Raw genomic sequence first — 20,291 nt, 5'->3', positions numbered from 1 at the left:
ACAGACTTTCACGTTATTATATTAGTAGAATGTAAACTTACCAATAGCTCGCGAGACAGCCAGTTGTCCGTTAACTCGCCACGTGCCCCAGTACATCACTGCGCCACCTGAAGACTCTATTCTGTCTCTTTCGTCCTGCGAAACATAATTTATGTTATTATGGTGAGAGAAAATAAATAAAATACTGATGAATTACTTGACTAAACTGGGCCAGGTTACATCTATACTAATATATAAAGCTGAAGAGTTTGTTTGTTTGTTTGAACGCGCTAATCTCAGGAAGTAGTTCCTGAGATTAGGTCCAAATTGAAAATTTTTGTGTTGAATAGATCATTCATCGAGGAAGGCTTTAGGCTATAAACCATCACGCTGCGACTAATAGGAGCGAAGATACAATAGAAAATGTGAAAAAAACAGGGCAGGTATAAATCATAACTTATATATTCTACCCACGGGGACGAAGTCGCGGGCAACAGCTAGTGCGTAATAAATTGGTCCCATGGATTGAACTGGTTAGTCAGTCACAACATCTTTTGTCGACAAGAAATGTTAATTACAAAAAAAAAAGCTTTCTGTTCTAAAACGATGATAAATGGCCGTCTGGTAAAGAGCACTTAGTATCCTTGTTTTGTATCCTTGCTATAACTATTTTATCAACACTAGTTCCTGAAGCGTAATTTTTCCAATAGTACGAAAGAGTTACCGCGTCTCCGGTACACAAAGGACAGAGCATGGGTGGGTTTTAGTCAGTAAAATCTGATACTCCCTTCCGCTCAACAGAAAGCGGGAGGAGTGACTGGATGATTTCCCATCCGCAGAGTCCGCACCTGTCGGTCGGGCTTGTGCGGGCGCACGAGCTGCATGAGGCGCATGCGCTTGGCCAGCAGCGCCAGCGAGTCCCCCGCCCACGCCGCCAGCAGCCGCCGCCCGCGCAGCGCCACCGCCACCGCCGTGCTGCCGCCGCATGCTCGCTGCACACACCAACACACCATATACATTATTCACCATGTACAATACAAAACGCTGTGTGTGCGGAAAAAACAATAAGGTATTCTCAGCCAGGACTCGGTTCAAGTCACCAGTCGCTTTACCAACCAAGATAGCATGATATACGTTTACATTTATACAACGCCCTCTATTATTCGGAGGCGATTAGAATAAGCTATAAAATGCTCTGCTCTATGATGCTATACGAGATATCTGAAGATGCAATTAAAATTGAATAGGTAACAAGTGGGTACTTCACAAAGGACTCGTACTGTATTGTATTTACATATTTGACAGGTGAGTAACAATAATATTTATGATTCCGCGTCCCTAAGTGACTCTGATAATCTTCTAGCATAATATATGCAGGACTATACTATAAAACTAGACTATAATTCAAAAAGTGTATGTAGAATCTCTGCCAAGTTACGTTCATATCTACTCATCTAAATATAACAAAAAAACTACGGGTTGCACTACGGGAGTGCTGGCAGAATTGAAACTTGAATATTAACTTTTGCATTTTTGATATTCTGGAATGGTTAGGAAATAATTTTGCACGAATTGTTTTAATTATCACTATTAAATTACTATAATGTAGGTGGTAGAATGCAATACTTATTTATTTCGGTATGGATGCAGTATTGTGCAGAAGTTTTCGTCTTACGAGTTTTCGATCAGGTCACGTGTCCTGTCGCGAGTTTGACAGTTTTTACGCATTTGAAAAAAAGTATACAAGCCGCTAAATAAGTTTTCAATTGAAAATCTAAAGCTTTTGACCTACACTAATGGCAAGCAGTAGCAACAGTTTTGAGATAAACCATCACTACGATCTAATATTTATACGCGTGTGTCGCGGGTTCGATCTACACGTAAGATTAACGTTTGTTAATCGTCCACGAACCATCGAAGTCCACGAACTTAACCAACTTGTTCCAAATCTGGGTGTCTTTAATGAAGGGGTAAAGAAAAAGCTAAGTATCTTTTGCAATAGCGGCAAATGGCTGAAGAGTTTAAAGTGCGCATTGCGTGCGCAAAATTCTTATTTATGCCTATAACAAAATATTTTATTCGGGGTTAATTCAGATGTGTATGTGGAAGGAGGGTAAATCAGACACAATGAGAACAAAAGACTGCTTCCTGCGCTTAAGAATGGCTTCTTTCATGGAGGTCGGCGGATAGTGCGGGCTCTCGACTAGGTATGGATATTGGCGGAAGTATTTTTAAGACTTTAGGATAACTTTAACGGTGTGAGATGGAGACTTTAGCGACAGTGAATTATTAAACGATTATTTTATCGAAGTTTAGAATCTATGTACATCCATGATTGCAATGACTTTTTTCATGGAATTCGATAATATAGTTAGGGCTCTAGACTTAGGGACAAATTTACACGCAGCACATTACGTGGCAGTCGTAAGGAAGAACTTAAGTATATCAGCTTTTGGGGAACAGAAAAGCTTTTTTCACATCAAAAGGGGAATCCCGCGCGAAGGAATTTGTCTAACCATGTGTGGCATGTGTTTCCGAAACATTCAAGTCACATGCACGTGCAAAACACCCAGACTCAAGACAAGCATTCATGAATCACAAAAACGTTGGACTACGTAAATGTTCTACTACTGTCGCGCTTAGAGAGTTTGGCATGGTGACCTAAACCAACAGGCTATCCGCACCGATAAGTCTGTCTTGCTTGCTCCCCCTTAATCGACAGCGGTTTATTATTGAAAGGGTGTTATGCATAGAGGTCTGTAGATCGATGGACATCATGATCAGTATGTACGTACCTCCTGATTGCTCTTCCTGATGAAGTCGGCGTCGGTCCTGAGGAAGGCGTCCCGCATGGCGCGGCGCAGGTCGGAGCGGTAGTGCGGACTCTCCACCAGGTACTGGTGCAGGTGCGCGGCGCAGTACGTGGCCGCCGCCGAGCCCGCGTGACCGTCGTACACCGCGTAGAAACTTGTCGGCTCTGTTGTCTGTAATGTACAAAGTTAACAGTTTAGTGTTTGATTTTTTGGAAAAAGTAGTTTCATTGAATACGAGTCTTTTTAAGGGGGGATATTTTTTTGGGTTTGATTCCCCGGTGGGTTTCACAAACATTTAATTCACAACAAGCGTTCGTGGAATGCACAAATGCTTGTCCTAAGTGGGGATCGAACCTGCGACCCGTTGCGCTCTGTGGATTTAACGTGATGCCCTCAACCACTCGGCTATCCTTGTAATCATGTTGTAATAGTAGTCGTATGTGATAAATAAAAATTCCTATCTTAACATTAACGAATGCATAATTATGTTCTTGGAACAACCTCCGCGACACGTAACGGGAAACGTTCTTAAAAATGTATTGACGAAAGTCAGAAAAAAAAACAAAATTCAAATTCAAATCTACTCTTATTAAGACAGAAATCTGTAATCTCTTATTATTTAATTTATAGTTATTAGTTACACAAATAAATCAATACAAATGTCTAAAAGTACTATCCACACAAAAGATTAGCTCGTGACGTAGTACCAGCCGCGCAAGATCAATACACTCGATGAAAACAAAACATGTCTTATTTGCATGACCTACTGATATTTGATCTAAGACTAAGTGTTCGTCCGAGATTTGGCATCACGTTACAAACAGTACAACGCACGCTTCGAAATAAGTGAGGAAATACAGTATTCATTAGTCTATTTATCAAGTAAGCTTGACTTTCTGGCGCCTAATTAATCATAAATATTAATTAGGAGAAACTCATTTAGGAGCTGCGTTTAAAGTACCTAATTGAGGAATGAAAGCAATTTTTTTTTTATTGTTATGTGCAACACACGTCTACTTAACAAAAAAGTTTGAATTTAAATCCAACTGCCTTCACATGTTTTCGCTTACGTCATAACAAGGCAGCGTTCCTTGACAAACCCTTTACAAACACAAACCATTCATAGACGCAAGGTATTCATAAACTTAGCGAAACACTACGAATAGCTGTCGTACGTTATTTATTATTAGTTTATGGTTTACAGCGATTACTCACAGAACCACTTTACCGTTTACTTCGTACACTTGTACATTATTATTATGTTGTAATTTTTCTAAAGGAGAAAGTCTTTTTTTTTTATTAAGAGAAGAAAGCTTGATAAAGTTTTGCAAGTGTAAAATTGTTCTTTTTTTAACAACATCTCGGCGAAACAGCTTACTTAAACCAAGAATTTTCATCTTCTTCAAACAGATAAAAAAGAGTTGCTAACCTAATGTTCCGGAAACTCCGCTTCGACATCTATGTACCAGATATCTTGGATAACTAGCTAACGACTACTGAAATAACCACAAAATTACTCGAATTTCTGAACGTACCTCAATACCAAATAGAGCCTCTAAGTTCCCAATCTCCACATGTCTGTCTTCCATAACTCTTCGCGAGTTCTTAGTGGCACAGGACACTGTCTTGAGGTCGCGCTGATCTGGCGGCGGCGGTGGTGGCAGCGTGTCCAACCGGGAGTTGTCCAGGTACCGGAGGCAGACGTCGTTCACACGGGCTGTTACTGCCTGCATCAGGCGGAGGGCTATATACACTGGAATGGGTAGGAGATCATTAGGTATGGTTTATTTTGGGTTATAGGTTAAAGAGATAGTGGGACTCTATTCATTGGAGTGGCATTTAGTTCATAGAAGTAGTGGAGGCTATGTTGGGTATTTCGATGGTTCGTTATGTCAGTGCTATTATGAGCCGCCTACGAAATGACAAAGTGTTACCTTGAGCCTTGACAGAAAGAGAGAAAAAATGAGACCAGGACAGAAAATAACGGCCAGTTGGGGAGTTAGCCTTTTTTAATTTATTCTACAAATCTTAATCTCTATCTTAAAATAATCTTAGTGAACAGGTCTCAAGTATTTTCAGCCATTATGGCAAGTACTATTATAGTTGACTCTTATTTCGCTTTTATTGCACTATAAAACGTTCCCGGGGCAGGTCTTGACTACATACTGAAGGGCACAATACTCTTAGTATACAACTTACCAACCAATAAGCTAACTTTTAACTAGGTAGATGCTTCCGACTGTATCTTTACCACTACAATAATTTCAAAAGGTTTCTCTGAAGATTTGTAAATAATATTTCATAAATAAGCTTCTTCCTCCTTTAAAAAATGAATCCCTCAGTAAGGAATTAAAGTAAACGTGAATTCGATCACACAAAGGCTTGTCCTAATTGGAGTTCGAAACGACGACACGTCGAGCTCAGTGGGATTGGCGTAGTAACTAGTAACCTATACCACTCATCTATTCGTACAGTCAACGTATAAAAATCCCTTTAAGTATGTCCACTGATTATAGACCATACGAAGTATGTTATTCAAATAAGGTTGACAGTATAAGCTTCTCGATACCGGCATCCATACAATACGAATGCAAGGCTCGTGCCAACCGGAACCAAAAAGAAAATACAGTATGGGAGCCAGAGTAACAGCTGTGTATTATGGTAAAGAAAAAAAAACTCGTTACGGAGGCGATTGAGGAAAACGGTATCAAGTGTGGAGATGAGAATTAACAGACATGTGGACGGATAAAACATGTGGGATGCTGTACACGAAGTCGTATTAATCAAATTTAGGCAACAACCAGCTGACGCATATCGATGAATAAAGGGGATATCGTCTTTACTCGTGTCAATCTCCATTGTATGCATCATCATTTTAAACACGATAAAGTTTTACGATTACAAAACTCGATTTGAAATATACAGAAACGATTTTCTAATCAACACAATTACTGTACAACGCAATTTAAACTGATGCAAAACAAGGAAAACGTATAAGCGGATAATAGTCTAAATAGAATATGCGGGATTAAATATATTCCTGTGAGAATTTCGTTCAACGAGAGTGGTCAAACGGGTTAGGGATGCTTGCAGCCGATGCAGCGAAGCCTTACTTATTGCAATAATACGTATTATACCAACATATAGAGGTTCAAACGAGCTTTTAGCTGAGCGAATTCCCACTCCACGCCCAGAGGATTAAATAATACGTGGGCAATTATGAACAGCATCCTAGCTAGACAATGGAAGCGTCCAGAATTTCAGACACGTGGAATTCCCTAGAGCTTGCTCATAAAGATTTGTTTACACTATTGAAGCAGACAGGGTAGTATATCAGATGGGGTTACAAATGTTTTTTATTAATATCAAGTCTTAGTCATACTCGTGGCCTTCTAACAATGATATATTAGGTTTTACCTATTATTCTACAGCTTTTTTCCTTAGAATCTGTAAAAACCGTTTACGATTGATAATATTTACAAAACTGAATGAAGGCAGCCGTAATTGAGTTATTATTGATTTAAAAAGAAAAGAGATAAGAATGCTAACGGCCTGTTTAAAAGGTAAATTCTGTGTAAAATGCTCTTTTTTATAAACGCCCGATCGTCGCTTTATCCGTTAGTGAATGCAGTTTAAATGACCTCACTAAATATTATTGTCATTGGCGAAGGCGTTGCATGTCGATCAACACTGTATAATGCGTTTAGCGTTCATTCATGCAGCGTTATTGATATTCCGTTAAGGTCCCTTTGAACTGGACACACGTCGAACCTTTACAAATGAGCCTGATTAAAATAACACAATACCGTTGAAGAGCATTAGTCAGTTTATATTATACAATGCGTAGATTGATGATTAGATTAATATCGTCGGCTATTTCATTTTCCGCCTTATACAAGTGACTCCATTTCTTAAGAATGTTGATATACAAACGAGCTAGAGCTGATGCTGATGTGCATTCAAAATGAATCGAGCCAATATCGATTATATTTAGACCGAGTTGAGTGGACCGAGTGACTACTACCGTCAGCGAAGGTGATGTAACAAAACAAACACGAGATTGTATGATATCATTATCTGTGATACTCCAGGCGTCCTAAACAATACCAGCACAACATACGCACACGCTATGCGTTGGCCACTCGTAAAAGGTTACGTAAGTACAAGTAAGAATCTTGCCAACCGTTATTGTTCCACAATCGATACAATTGCGTATATTGCGTCGGGACGTCTCACAATCTGATAAACCATAACAACACGGCAATATGACTGAACCTAGGACACTTTTATGCTTCAGTAGGAGACGATTAAAAACCTTTGATAGAAACAGCGCTTCAACATGTAAAACACCTTTGAAATGTTACCATAAAATAGCCTTGCAGCTAAAAAGCTAAAATCTAAACAGACAAAGAATCAGAATCACTCCATGTGTATCTAAGGAAAATTTACAAATAAACAAAAGCTTGAAATTGTGATTGATAGCAATTCAATTCTCACTATTACTTGGAACTCTGATTGATTGTAATTGAAGACACGGGACTTGTGTCTGTTATATCATTACAATAGAGCATATAATGCACAAACAGAAAACGGGCTCAACATTTAAATAAATCAGAAACAGCATCATGTATGATGTTGTATTTTTCACCGTTAGTAGATTCAATCGAAAGAGTATCGTGAAGGTTCATAAATAAAGAAAAGATCGCCTTTACCTACAGAATAACATACGCGCCGGGTTTATATCTGTCTGCGTCGGCTGTTTTTCAAGAACTATTAAACCGAACGTAAGAAACTATTGTTCTTTGAATACAAGGCAATGTTTATGCGCCGTTTAACAAGAAAAGGGCGTTATATACTTCCAACCTTTCTTTAATCGGTATAATGCACGAATTTACGTACATATTCATAGGTCCCTTTTGATATCGTATACTGCACTATTGTCCTGCAGTGGGACAGGCTAAAGGGAAAAATCACAAAGCGTCCTACACTTCGATTGCGAAAAGCGGAGGACCGATAATTGTGGTGGAGCTTGAGGAAGGCCTAAGTTCGCCATAACTTCGATAGGTTGAATTGAAGGTAGATTGTTTTCTCAAATAAAGAAGAAGACAACCGTATTTTTAATGTTGTGATGATCAATACTCGGAATATCGTATTTTTGGTTCATCTGTCGAGTACAAATCTAAGGCAGATCAAGAGCAGAGTATTTACATATAAGTTGGTTAAGTTAAGACTTGCCTGAGTCGTCAGATTTGTACCCAAACTCATTGGGCTGCTTCTTAGATGCGACTTGCACCTCGTCAAGTATGATCCGGCGCAGCGGCGTCATCAGTGTCGCCGGACATTGTCTGGAAACAAACAACAACAATATTATATAACGCGACAAATATCTACAGCTATGTGTAAACAATTCGATTTTGTAAATACTAAAAGTATGTGTAAAACCTTAAATACGATTTTGTTTAATAAGAGTCAAGCCGAATTCTGACAGTGTTCGTGTAATCTTAAACTTTTTTCAATGACTGAACAAATAGCTGCCACGTGTGTTTTTATTCAATATTTTTTTAAAAAGCCTTTTCAAAAAAATATACAAGGTTTACCATTCAAGTATCGTATAAAGGCTTACCTATGCAAAAAAAAAACGTTATTAAAATACTCCTTATGTCATACTCCCAGAATGGGTTCGGCTAGAAATTGTAGGAATAAACAGGAGCCTACGCAATACCTGCTTTGGCAACTAGTTAATCTCAAGATATCGAAGCCAAACAAAACAATAACAAATACTAACAAAATGATAACACGGCTATCAAGTCAAACATAGATAAAGAAACTAAAATACGTTTCATAGATTACTTAAAACTAAAAACAGTGAATGAACTACAAGTTTTATAGATAACCAGAAAGTTTACAATAACTAAAGGTGTTAAACTGTGAAAGATGTAAAACAGTACAAAACGGGCGGTTCTAAAAACAATGGACAGGTTAATGGGTAGGATGTGCATTAGCACGGCGATGTTCATTTGACTGTTACTAAGCCCCATGATAGGTCAACGAAAGTTTTTAAAGTTCCTTCACAAAGGTACAGCAACAAGCGACATCCATTTTAAAGAACTTACAATAACATTAGGAAAACGCGCTTTAATCATACATTGATAATGATATATTACGCATGGGGTATCTAATATTCCAATGATGTCATAGTTTTTAGTGTTCATATAACCCAGTTCTCTTTTGTTCTAATTAGCGATACAATTTAAATCAATACTAATGGAACGCCTACGAATTAGTTCGATAAATCTCGGTTTTGGGGAAACGAGAGGGTGTAATATATGGCGTAGAGCAGCATCTCGCTTCCACGACCGCAAGTATGAAGCCATTTAGAACCGTGTTACGGAACAAACTCGTTGTTATAAGCTAAGGCCCTATATTTCGCTATCAAATAAAAAGGAAAGTGTAATAAGAAAACCTTTCTATTCCAATACTCTCTACTTCCAACAGGCCTTCTTTATTGTGTTTTACATCCAATCTCGGCCAATCACTTCCAGACCATTGCCGTAAATAATCGATATGTTGTAGAGATAAAGACGTTATAGAAAATGTATCAGCTTTAAGATTTTCTATATCATTGAATAGGAATGGACACGCAGATTGAGCGTATCACTTATCTTCAAAATAGGATGATACTGAATTGTTTGAATAATTTAGTTTAATATTTGTAGAAACATGTCAAAATCATAATGTATTCATAAAGACCTCCGGTATTCTAATCACCCACTGTTTTTTTGCGGATGTAGGAATTAGAATCAGTAGTAAAGATTTAAAGCAATAGGAATGGTAAAAATATTTATTAAATTTTGGGGTAGTTTTGCTTCTTGTTCATCCCTTTATCTCGCAGACAAGATTCACATGTTTTATTCATGCAACACCTTCAGCACGCTTCAATAATTTGTTGTTCTTGGTTAGAACGTACTACACATAACGAGTACATAGTTATGTAGCAAACTATAGAACAACGCATAATAATACTACGCAAAACAAAGGAAAGATGTCGATAAGATCTTTTTACGGTCAATTCTCTTTGGTAATCGGCAGACAGCCTTCAACTGTTTAATGCATTATTTGATTCTTCAATCTGCAACCTACATTAGGTAATTGAATTTCGAAATACAAAACAAAAGTGTGCAACAAATTTTGACATAAATTGAAAGTATGTATGTATATGAATCTGGGGTATATTGTAGAGATTTTATAGTAAAAATTTGAGTTACAATGAAATACTCATGATACTGGTTTATATTTATTAAATAACTGTATACAAATAAAAATAAATGCACCGTAATTCTGCCGTGTGATACATACTTACAGCTGCCTGTTTATCTAGGTGTAAAATATTTCGAATTAGTCACAAAAATTGTGCGAATTGCCATTGCATTTAGTGCCGTGTGATACCCGGCTAAGAATAGGACTGCCTATATCTTATCGTGGGAGGCGCTTGCGCCAAAGCGACCAAAGAATTCAGGTAGAAAGGCAGCATCTCTAAATGTATTGATAACCTTGCGAAAACCAGTTTTTCTTAAATATCGAGAATAGACGTTATTCGCATCGCCTCGCATAAAAACAATAGCACGCTTTATCTAAAAACTGAATCAATGCTTGATAAAGAAATCGGTCATTTGCCTTGCATGATTGCGTAAAGCTTATTATAATATTGTTTCTTTTATTACTCAAAAGCATAAGCGAAAATCCTAGAAAACTAAGTTTAAGATACATAGTTTTAAGGCTGTTTAGGAACTTGGAGTATGCAAAACGACTAGGCTAAGCAACATAGTTCAATATCGGATGGTATCGGATCAATGAAATCAGTTGATAAACAAACGGCGCGGGCATTCACATCTCAGCAACATATGTTAGGTTCCCTCGGATTTCGATGCTGTTGTAGTTATAAAATAAAATACGGACGTGTACGTCTGTCCGTACAATACATAAAGAGGTCGCTGACCCTGCTCTCGAAATGAATGGGCACACATTCTCTTAGAGTTGACACAATATTTCGGACAAATGTCGTACACCGTAGATAATACATTCATTCAGGGTATAACAGTGCGTGTTTAGCTCGTGCCTTCGGTTTTGTTAATACTTAAACATGCAAACAGCTGTTTAACACACGTTTTGATTGTAACGTACGTAGTAGAGTTGCATTATCAGCCTAAATATACAAAACCAGTCTTTGTATTTTTAGATAGATATGCTAGCTTACCTTTTTGCCTCTTTTGACATTTTAATACACGGGTATCACGCAGAACCTGTTTCTATGCTAGTGAGGTGAGAAATCTAATCAGACTTCACTAGTTGGTAGGCTATCCGTTAGGATAAATTTAGTCTATTTCTTTAGCAAGTTAAGGCAAATATGAATGTGTAATTGGAAAGCAAACAGAAGGCAGAGCGTTGACACGGGTTCGCGTTACTATCAAGAGCATCCGCATCTGCCCACGCGGTCTCGCGCGCCAATTTATGCATCGAGGGTACAATCCTACGACCTCAACCCACAGGCCCTAGAGAAATTATATTCGCTCTGTAACAATCGGCTTCGTAGAAACGAGGGAAAGTTTACAAGGAGTGACACAACGAAGATGCAGTCATAGATTTGTCAGAGATGACCTCACATGAACGAGATTGCCAAATATTGTGAATTTATTTTAGGTGTGCTACGTCTTTGAATAGCCAAGTCTAATATTTGAAATGTCACTAAATTTTAGGTATTGTGTTCAAAGTTCCAATTGATAAACTAATAAATGACGTCTCATATTTGTTTATGTTTGATTTCCCTTGAGTAGAGTTATGTGTACGGGAGAATAATCGTGTTTGTGCGTTTCTACTATTGTTTATTTAAATGCTTACAGGGCAGGTGCCAGTGAAATGGTTGTAAACTCAGTCGCACGAGTTTAGTATTTCACACAAAGCCTAACGAATATAATGCTAACGTTTCATTGATATAGCTTTCAAGTGCTGTTCTCACGAGTTTACAGTCTCCAATTGGTGTTAAATTCTTTTGTCTGCCACTTCAGATTGACTTTCATGAGCTTTGCAAAATTGAAACAAAAGTAACAATGACTGGAGCTACTTTATCTACTGTCTGAACAACGTACTTAAATGCGATTAATCCAGATTGCTGCAACACGACAATTGTATACGAAATAATACAATTGGCAGCCACTGTGACTTTAAACTTAAGTAATCTGTTATTAAGACTTGCAGACAAGAAAAGTTGATTGTGTTAAAATGGCAAACCCAATCTGATCAATATAAGGTTTTTAATTCAGTTTTAATTATATTCTACTCCAGCTTTTCTTAATTTATATGTAGTAATAGCAAAGATCATAACATATCCTTATCGTTTAAACACTTGTGAGTTTAAGATGCGTAAATATCAAGCGTTTTATACTGCGACAGAAATGAAACAAGGTATAAAAAAAGCCTTTTTAAACATAGTTGCACTGATCCAGTGAGATATTATGCAAGGCTTAATAGCCAGTGGCACCGTAACACACAATTTACGCTGCGTTACAGCATAAGTTAAGTGGAGCGTCTAGCAAATTACATGTTAACTATAAGACAAGGCGTCACTCAGAACATTAGTAAGGGCTTGGCAAAGTAATCACACTTGGAGAAATTAAAATTATTTATGAGATAACAATGTTAGGTAGGTACTAGACTTCTCTTCTCTTTTTCAAATTATCATAAAAGCTGTATATTAAGCTGCACAAACAGACATTTCAGCTAAAGTTCCCTGAATCTATAAATGTTTCATGCCAGCAGGGGCGGGATTTTCCCCCTATCATACATAAAATCGACGTGTCCTTCGGGTGTACTCTATTAATGGTTCAGTTCTTTTCTGTTTCAAAGGACAATGTTCTGTCGTAACAATCATGGTGTGTAAAATTACTAAAGACTGTTTTATAACATCTTTCTAGTCTAGTTAACTTGTAACGAGGGGTTTATTAACACATAATATTCACGTAATAGGTAAACAAATGTTTTGCAACGCAGGCACAGAGTCTTGTTTACTTTCCGTCCTATTAAATGCTTTAGTAAAAATGTACGAAAATGAATCACTTTACGTGCCTATTGTATACTTTGTGTAGTTACATTTCTGAATAAAGTACACGCCCGTATATTTGGAACAGGTGTATGCAAAGGGTCGCTTCTCGGCACTAACTATATGTACTTTATAATACGTATAGTTTATATGAAGTTCGTATCTATCCATGCAGCGACGCTTCGCCATTTTCTATTATAATAATTAGCTACTTCCGAAACGTGTATCTATGAGTGTATGACACATCGGAGTAGTTTTCCGCGTAGTAAAGTGGAGGACGTAAGCAGGTACACACGGCTAGTTAATACCTGCTGCTTGTGGCCCTTATACCACCGCCGGCCGGGATGAGTAACGCGCCCCACATGACCACACAACCATAAAATTACGCAAGCAGGAATTATTTCAACCCACCTCCATAATTTTATGCAATTAAGAGTATAGACTCAACAGGCCTATTATTATTCATCTGATATCGAAACATTTGGTGTTGACTGTGTCAGACTCATGACAAGTCAACAAAGGCACGCAGCCAACTAAAATCAAACACCTGCTCAAATGTTTAGTTTGTGTGTCAAGAACAAAAGGTAGCCAAGCCCTTGGAACCTTGTTGGGGTAATGACCTATTGGCAGTTCATTGTTACAAAACGTTTGTAAATTATGTAATTTATTACAATCACAGAGTTATAGCACATATTTATAAGGATAATTAATTATTAATGAGCCATTATAAATATTTAATCCAGACCAAATGTGATGTAAACAACAAAATTATTATCTAAAACATGTAAACAGACAAAAATGAACTCTTTGTTATATGGAAGATCAGCACTCTAATGTTGTTACATTTTAATGATCCCGTGACTGTAGTGTCATTGCACTATTGGTACATTTTTAAAACAAGTTAAATTTTGACATAGTCTCATTTGTACAAGGTCTTAAATGCAGAATATTAATGTATGAACTTGGTGTGTGGTGTATGACAAAATGTTTAATTTCTGTTGTGTATTTAATAATTTGATTGTGATAATAACTTTCTCTGGGTTCTTTCATTGAATGAAAATGGAACTATTACATACCAAATTACTATATGATATTTACAGAAAACAAATTAGCTACAAAGGTGATTTGTAAATAATAAAGTGTACAAATTGTTCATGATAACATAAATTTGCATTCTAATGAAAATGCAACAGCAACTGTTTAACAACATCAATAGAATGAATAAGTATTTTCAAATTACTTATAATTTATAACATACTGAGGTTTATAAAATAAGGAAAATAGATACTATGATCTGTTAGTGAAGCTATACATATGATTACATATTTAAAATAATTTTGATTGGTGAATAATAAGGTCAAGCCCCATTATTGGATAGTCATTGTTCTATTGTATTAAAGACTTTTTCTGAAACTCACTTGTTTCATAAAGCTGAATTAATTAAGGAGTTCTACCCACCTTTTCTCAAACAATTATCAGATGCCTGTTAAAGGAACTAACACAGATTTTGTGTTGTAAAAGAAAATGTTAAACTACTACTTTGTTATGAGTGGTATGAAATAAAAATGTAGAAAAGTGGATTAGTTAGTGATGTGTTGTGTACTATGTTGCATAACAATAACACTTTACTAACCAAATCGTCGTATATTTTTCTTATCGTAATAAAAGAACTGTGCAGTTATATTAGTCATTGTCTTATCAAGGTTTATCATGTTTGCTAAGGTTCTGCCCTAAACAAAAAATTTAAAATGAAAGTACTCACTTTTCACTCAAGTACTGAGTTGTCCAGTACAGAACTTCGCCGGCTAGTTCAGCCTCGGTGATCGTGTACCCAGCTATGTTCACAGGCAACTGGTCCTCCGGGTTTACAGTAGCGGCAAAATTTTCGAAAAACACACGGTACGACGTCAAATAATCCTCTTTTTCTCCCATTTTCGATAGTTCGTTCGAATTTAGAAAGGAACTAAATGTATCGTTTAAAATAGGCTATCAACAAACACTTGTAAAGAATTACAAGCTAAACTGGAGCAAAAATCGAAGTCCTCTTATGAAATACTATTATTTAGTTAATACTAAGCACTTTTTCACAAAAACATTATATGATAACACATAACAGGTTCCACTTATATTACTATTTGCACTAATCTCAAGTTTATTTATGAATCAAAACATAAAAATCACATCTCGCTGTAATTCTCCGCTCTTGTTGTCTTGTCACATCCCATTTACCATTCATTATCTGTCCCTCGAAAAAAACCAACACCCGATACGTGTTCGAAACATCTGACTCAAGAGAGCAAGTTTCATAAAAAGAAATAAGAAAATATAGAAATAACTTTACATAAGTTACTTTTTACATAATTAAAAAAGCTTCATGCGATACAATAGCCTTGTAAAATATTTTTTTAGAGCATAAATGGGCTTAAAAAAGGATAATTTCACTCGATTTTTAATTCCATGAGTTTTTGAACAGGTTTTTATCGACTACTATAGCGCTAGAGTCGTTCCACAAGGAATGACATTTTACGTCCCATCCATCGGAGTTATATCTTTTCAAAATTTTAAGTATTTTTGTCGTCGGTGTCTTCTTCACTTATACACAGGGACATGCACAAAAGGCAATATTTGCTGTGCCCGACAGGGTCCATAATGGTTCTGTATTATTAGATTTTAAGACCTTAATGTACATTATGGAACGCAATAAATAATTGAGTATTGAGTATTGAGTATTGAGTTTCTGAAAAGACGCAATTCCTTGTAAAATGACCGTTAGGGTGATTTGCTTTTCTAACATCACACTCTTATAAAGGACATGTAACCACATTGTCGCCAAAATGCTCAAATCACGTTTGTATAGATTTAGAAAATATTTTAATAAATAAATTTTGCCACAAACGTCAGTGTGATCTTAGTTTGTGAAACATGTTTCACGCATCGCTTTCTATCACTGTTCAAAAGTCCATGATTTTTCTTTCGCAAACTTTGTGGGCCTTAAACATAGACCTGAGTTTTTTTATTGATCAATGTATAATAATTTAGTATTTTTTCGTAAAAAATAATTATTTCGGATCATTTATAAGTCGTCGTCATTGTAGCGGGTTAATGAAATTGAAAGTTTGGTTTCTTTACTAATGAAGTTAAGAATCGAGAAGTGTTACACCACACCTCTATTCCTTCTATAAACGTCAATCCGAGGGTGTCGTCATTTGTCAATTGTCAATAGACTGATGTAGGTTGGTAACCTGTAATTATATAGTAACTTCTATCACGTATTATATATTGTGCTGTATTTGGCAATTGTATAGAAAAGCTCCATAATTTTGCCGGATCATGTAGTTAAATATACCCACAAAGAATAATATTTCCTATTATATCTGCCATAACTATTCGACGGTTTTTATTGAGAAATCAGCGGTAATTTTTCAATAAATTTTGTACAGTGTACCTTGTTTCAGTAATTTTTATTTGTCAAAGTTTTTTGTTTACTAATTTGCACGCTTATCTCCATTTTCAGTGTACGTGATTGATAATAGAATACGATAAGACGTCATTATCTGAATATTTTGAATTGAATTGAACGTTGCTAGGAAGTCAGAGAACAGATCTTCGTGAGCCGCGAGTGACAAAGGAGTTATTAGATCTGCTGTGACAAAATGTTGTCGATTACCGGAAAATATCAACATTACAAGAATGAGGCAATTGATGACTACTTCAGTGCCGTTGGTGAGTGAGATTTTAATGATACCTGCTTTACAGATATTATATTAAATTAAATTCAATATGATCTTCTTCACATATACATAAAAAATGTGGAAATTATATCCCCGACAAAATACTATGTCTTAATGGTTTGACTGGGGATTAGATTAGACCTATCTATTCTTTTTGAGTGCTTTCATATGTGATAAATATTGTATATTGATATAAAATTATCATGATAAAATATTGTAATAAGTTTTGAGTAAAATGCAGCTCAACTTTAAGTGAATCATATTTGTTTTAAACTATATGACAATGTTTTCACAGGTGTGCCATACATGGCGCGTAAAATGATGTCTATGTCATCACCAGCAATGGAAATAGCCGTAGAAGGTGAAGAAATGACAATCAAGAATATCTCATTAATGAGGACTGTTGAAAACAAGTTTAAATTTGGAGAAGAGTATGAAGAACATATGCCTAACACAATTCTTAAAGTAAGTACAAAACAAATAGGTTTAGTCTTAAAATAATAAGGAGCTCTATGGAAAGTTTTGCAAGAGATATAGTCCTCTTCCAAAAGTTTCCAGCAAGAGAATAGAGAATGTTAAGTACCTCAGGGTTCAGGGTAAAAGGGTTCTTAATGTATCATCATAGAGTCTAAATCAATTTGAACAAAGGCAATATTAAAGATTTTATTGTTTAGATTTTAGAAGTATTATAATACTAGATTGTGTTTAGGCAGTTAGAAGTAGCTTACCTACTCTAGTTTTTGATAATAATAATGGCCTTCACAGTTCATCATAAATGTGTTATCACTACAAAATGTTTTTTTGGTTCATTAAACATATAAAAAACCTCTCCTATCACATATTCAGATAAGAAACCAAAATTTTTAACTGTGTACCTACAAAAGTATTATTTATTATTTCCTTAACCAATTTATCACTTTTTAGGCACATGTTCACTTGTAAATTGTGTTTGTTTCATGTGAATATTTAATAAATGTGTTCTGTTTCTTTTAGAGTGTAACAACAAAAATTAATGACAATCAATTGGAAACTAAGTCAGTGATCCCGGATACAGGGATTACCTGTGGCAGACTCTATGAGTTCAAGGATGATGAGTGCGTTATTGTAAGTATTCATGTTAAATCAAAGTTCGCATACATTATCTATAGTTAGTAGATCATTTATATTTGCTGATTAAACTAATCTTATTAGCCTTTAGCCTAATCAGGTAGCACATGAGTTTCATAATGTATTATCATATCAATAAACTGCATATTCAAATTACCAACCGCTGATTACAGTAAAGTTGATTAGTTGCTAACTACTAAATGGATTATTGCACCATGTCAAATTCTTAAATCCATAATCTGAGTATGAATAAGTAATATACAGCAAAGATTCTTATTTAGTTTTACTATTACTATTCTGTGTTTGAGTAATAAGACCATTACAAAAAAACTCAGTTTTTATTTCATTATTAATACTTAAATAATATTGGGTTTTAATGAAAAGGAAGGATCTTGTGATTTTAATGTGTATTTTCTTATATTTACAGACTCTGACCCACTCAAACGCGAAAACTCCTGCAAAACGTTATTTCCGCCGAGTAAAGTAAAACTGGACTACTTAAATAAATTCATTTGCATATATTTTTGTAATATAATTGATATATTTTTATAAGTTACTTTTATGACTATTTTAAATCTTTATACTTTTATAAATATATTTTTTCTATTAAAATGTTGAACATTTAAATTATTGTATAATTTTCCTGTAAATAATGTAGATGATGTTATTGTTACCAAATGAAGTGTTTCAGTGATATGGTATAGTATCCTTTTAGAAAGATAAATAATTAAAATAATTTCAGGCGTCTTATCTCTTAATCCTCAATGAATCCAACAGAAAATTTAAGCTTCATATACATTTATATTGTGATTTATCTAGAAGCATACTTCGCTGGACGGACTTTCTGCCTAGCTAGAAGGCACAAGTAGTCCAAATCAGACCGTCCGAAGAGCAAAGCAGACAAGAACAAAGAGCGTGTCATCATGACTATAGTACAAATACAGAAAAAAAAATATAAACGTGTATACACACGTTAAAATAATTATCCAAGGTCGTGACGATGCAAAGTTTCGTTATTGCGTGTTTTCACAATTTAAATTAAATAAAGCAGAAAATCGACTACATAAGCTATAGTTAGTTAGTCGAAAAAACACGGCCATCTATCGGTTAATACTAAAAAAAATGAAACTTTGACATTTGCATTAACCGACTTATTTTAAAAGGTCTTCCAATCAGAATCTTTCCTTGTCTCTCTCACAGCAAATACGTTGTGATAAACGCCTTCAGTATATGGCAGTATAGCACTTCAATTTTATTGATTCGTACGGTTTCGATTGAAATAATTTTATTGTTTTGAAAGTGCGTTGAACGGTTTTAGTTCTCACGATTACTCACGAATCACTTACATTCCTACCAGTGATATATCTTGTACTTAGCTGTTTATTAATAATTTTATAACAAAATGGCAGAATACACAGTTCCTCAAAATCAGGTAGGTGCACTAAGTGGAAAAATATATTTTGAAAGGCTTCGCTTATTTTTTTTTTCATGAATAAACCTGAATGTGTCTGATAATTGTCTTAATCTTATAACCGGCTCTTATAAAATCGTAATACAAGCTAATTAAATGTAGGTACCCGTTAATTCAATTAAATCTGTACGTTTCAGGAGCAGCAGGTAAAAACGCTGAAGAGGTTCCTGGAGGGGTGGCGCATGGCTGTTCTGCCGATGAAATCGGTCATCTTGTGGGAACAGCAGTGGCATCCATGTGCTATTGTTGGTTCTGTTTCCTTTCTCTATTTTCTAATTTGGTTAATGGATCTAAATTCTCTTGCAACTTTTGCTGTTATTGGCCTTTTTCTGAATTTTGTTGACTTCATTGTTCCTGTAATATGCAACTCCCTTTATGGACCCACTTCTTGGACTGGACAGCATGAAAAGACATATGAAGACATTTGCAAAAGTATTGTGGCTAGCTACAATAAAGCTTTGCATAATGTTCGAATGTTCTACTCCATGAGGGAATCCAGCCCTTGTATGGTAAGTTACTTAAAATAGTTTATTAAACCCTAGATAAAGTTATTTATGTAGAAAACATCTATTCAAACATATATAGTATTGTTTTTATCAAATGAATACACTGTTTAAATTTAAACACGCGACAACTTATCAGTTTTCATACTTTCATGAACAAAACATTTAATATGCAACTAATAATGTGTAACTTTCATTTCAGTACTACATACTTTCCATCAGCCTGCTGATAACATTGGCATGGGTGGCATCCTCTATTAACAACACATTCCTGCTTTATGTCATGTCTATAACCATGCTGCTCTGGCCTGGTGTCCGACACCGGGGCATCTTCAACACTCTCCTGTCCATGGTCAACATGGCTCCCAAAACTTACCTTAAAACCGAGTGAACCAAGTTATTTTTATTTAGCTTTTAAATATAATATGTGATTGGTCTGGTCATAAGTTTTAAGTTTAAGCTTAGCTTATTATGAGCTTTAAATTACTGTATGTGTGATATACTTTACGATATTAAAGAGCCAAAGCCTTAGAACTTGTTTTATTTTTTTATTGAATTAAAAGTTGTTGAAAATAACAATGTTTAGTCATTGTG

General features: G+C 35.6%; 3 protein-coding genes across 3 annotated transcripts in view; 2 read left to right on the top strand and 1 right to left on the bottom strand.

Moving 5' to 3' along the window:
* Positions 1–15,118, bottom strand: part of LOC113508695 (microtubule-associated protein 1A-like) — a 65,591-nt gene extending 50,473 nt beyond the window's left edge. The window contains exons 1-6 of the mRNA XM_026891779.1: positions 14,648–15,118; positions 8,028–8,137; positions 4,328–4,545; positions 2,775–2,963; positions 828–971; positions 42–135 (exon numbers count right to left, since the gene is read on the bottom strand). Of these exons, the coding sequence (XP_026747580.1) occupies positions 42–135; positions 828–971; positions 2,775–2,963; positions 4,328–4,545; positions 8,028–8,137; positions 14,648–14,817 (925 nt within the window). The 5' untranslated portion in view covers positions 14,818–15,118. The remainder of the gene's footprint in view (positions 1–41; positions 136–827; positions 972–2,774; positions 2,964–4,327; positions 4,546–8,027; positions 8,138–14,647) is intronic.
* A 1,032-nt stretch (positions 15,119–16,150) lies between these two features.
* On the top strand, positions 16,151–18,244 carry LOC113491740 (fatty acid-binding protein-like). Its single transcript, XM_026868888.1, has 5 exons — positions 16,151–16,299; positions 16,400–16,608; positions 16,912–17,081; positions 17,610–17,720; positions 18,151–18,244. Exons 2-5 carry the CDS (start codon positions 16,539–16,541, stop codon positions 18,208–18,210), a joined length of 411 nt encoding a protein of 136 aa, XP_026724689.1. The 5' UTR covers positions 16,151–16,299; positions 16,400–16,538; the 3' UTR covers positions 18,211–18,244.
* A 667-nt stretch (positions 18,245–18,911) lies between these two features.
* On the top strand, positions 18,912–20,235 carry LOC113491738 (ADP-ribosylation factor-like protein 6-interacting protein 1). Its single transcript, XM_026868886.1, has 3 exons — positions 18,912–19,155; positions 19,332–19,703; positions 19,900–20,235. The coding sequence occupies exons 1-3, from the start codon at positions 19,126–19,128 to the stop codon at positions 20,086–20,088; spliced, it is 591 nt and encodes a 196-aa protein (XP_026724687.1). The 5' UTR covers positions 18,912–19,125; the 3' UTR covers positions 20,089–20,235.
* Positions 20,236–20,291: the final 56 nt, after the last annotated feature.

The sequence above is a fragment of the Trichoplusia ni genome, chromosome 3 (assembly GCF_003590095.1).
Source record: "Trichoplusia ni isolate ovarian cell line Hi5 chromosome 3, tn1, whole genome shotgun sequence".
Lineage (NCBI taxonomy): Eukaryota > Metazoa > Arthropoda > Insecta > Lepidoptera > Noctuidae > Trichoplusia > Trichoplusia ni.
This window is presented reverse-complemented; position numbering and strand designations above follow the sequence as displayed.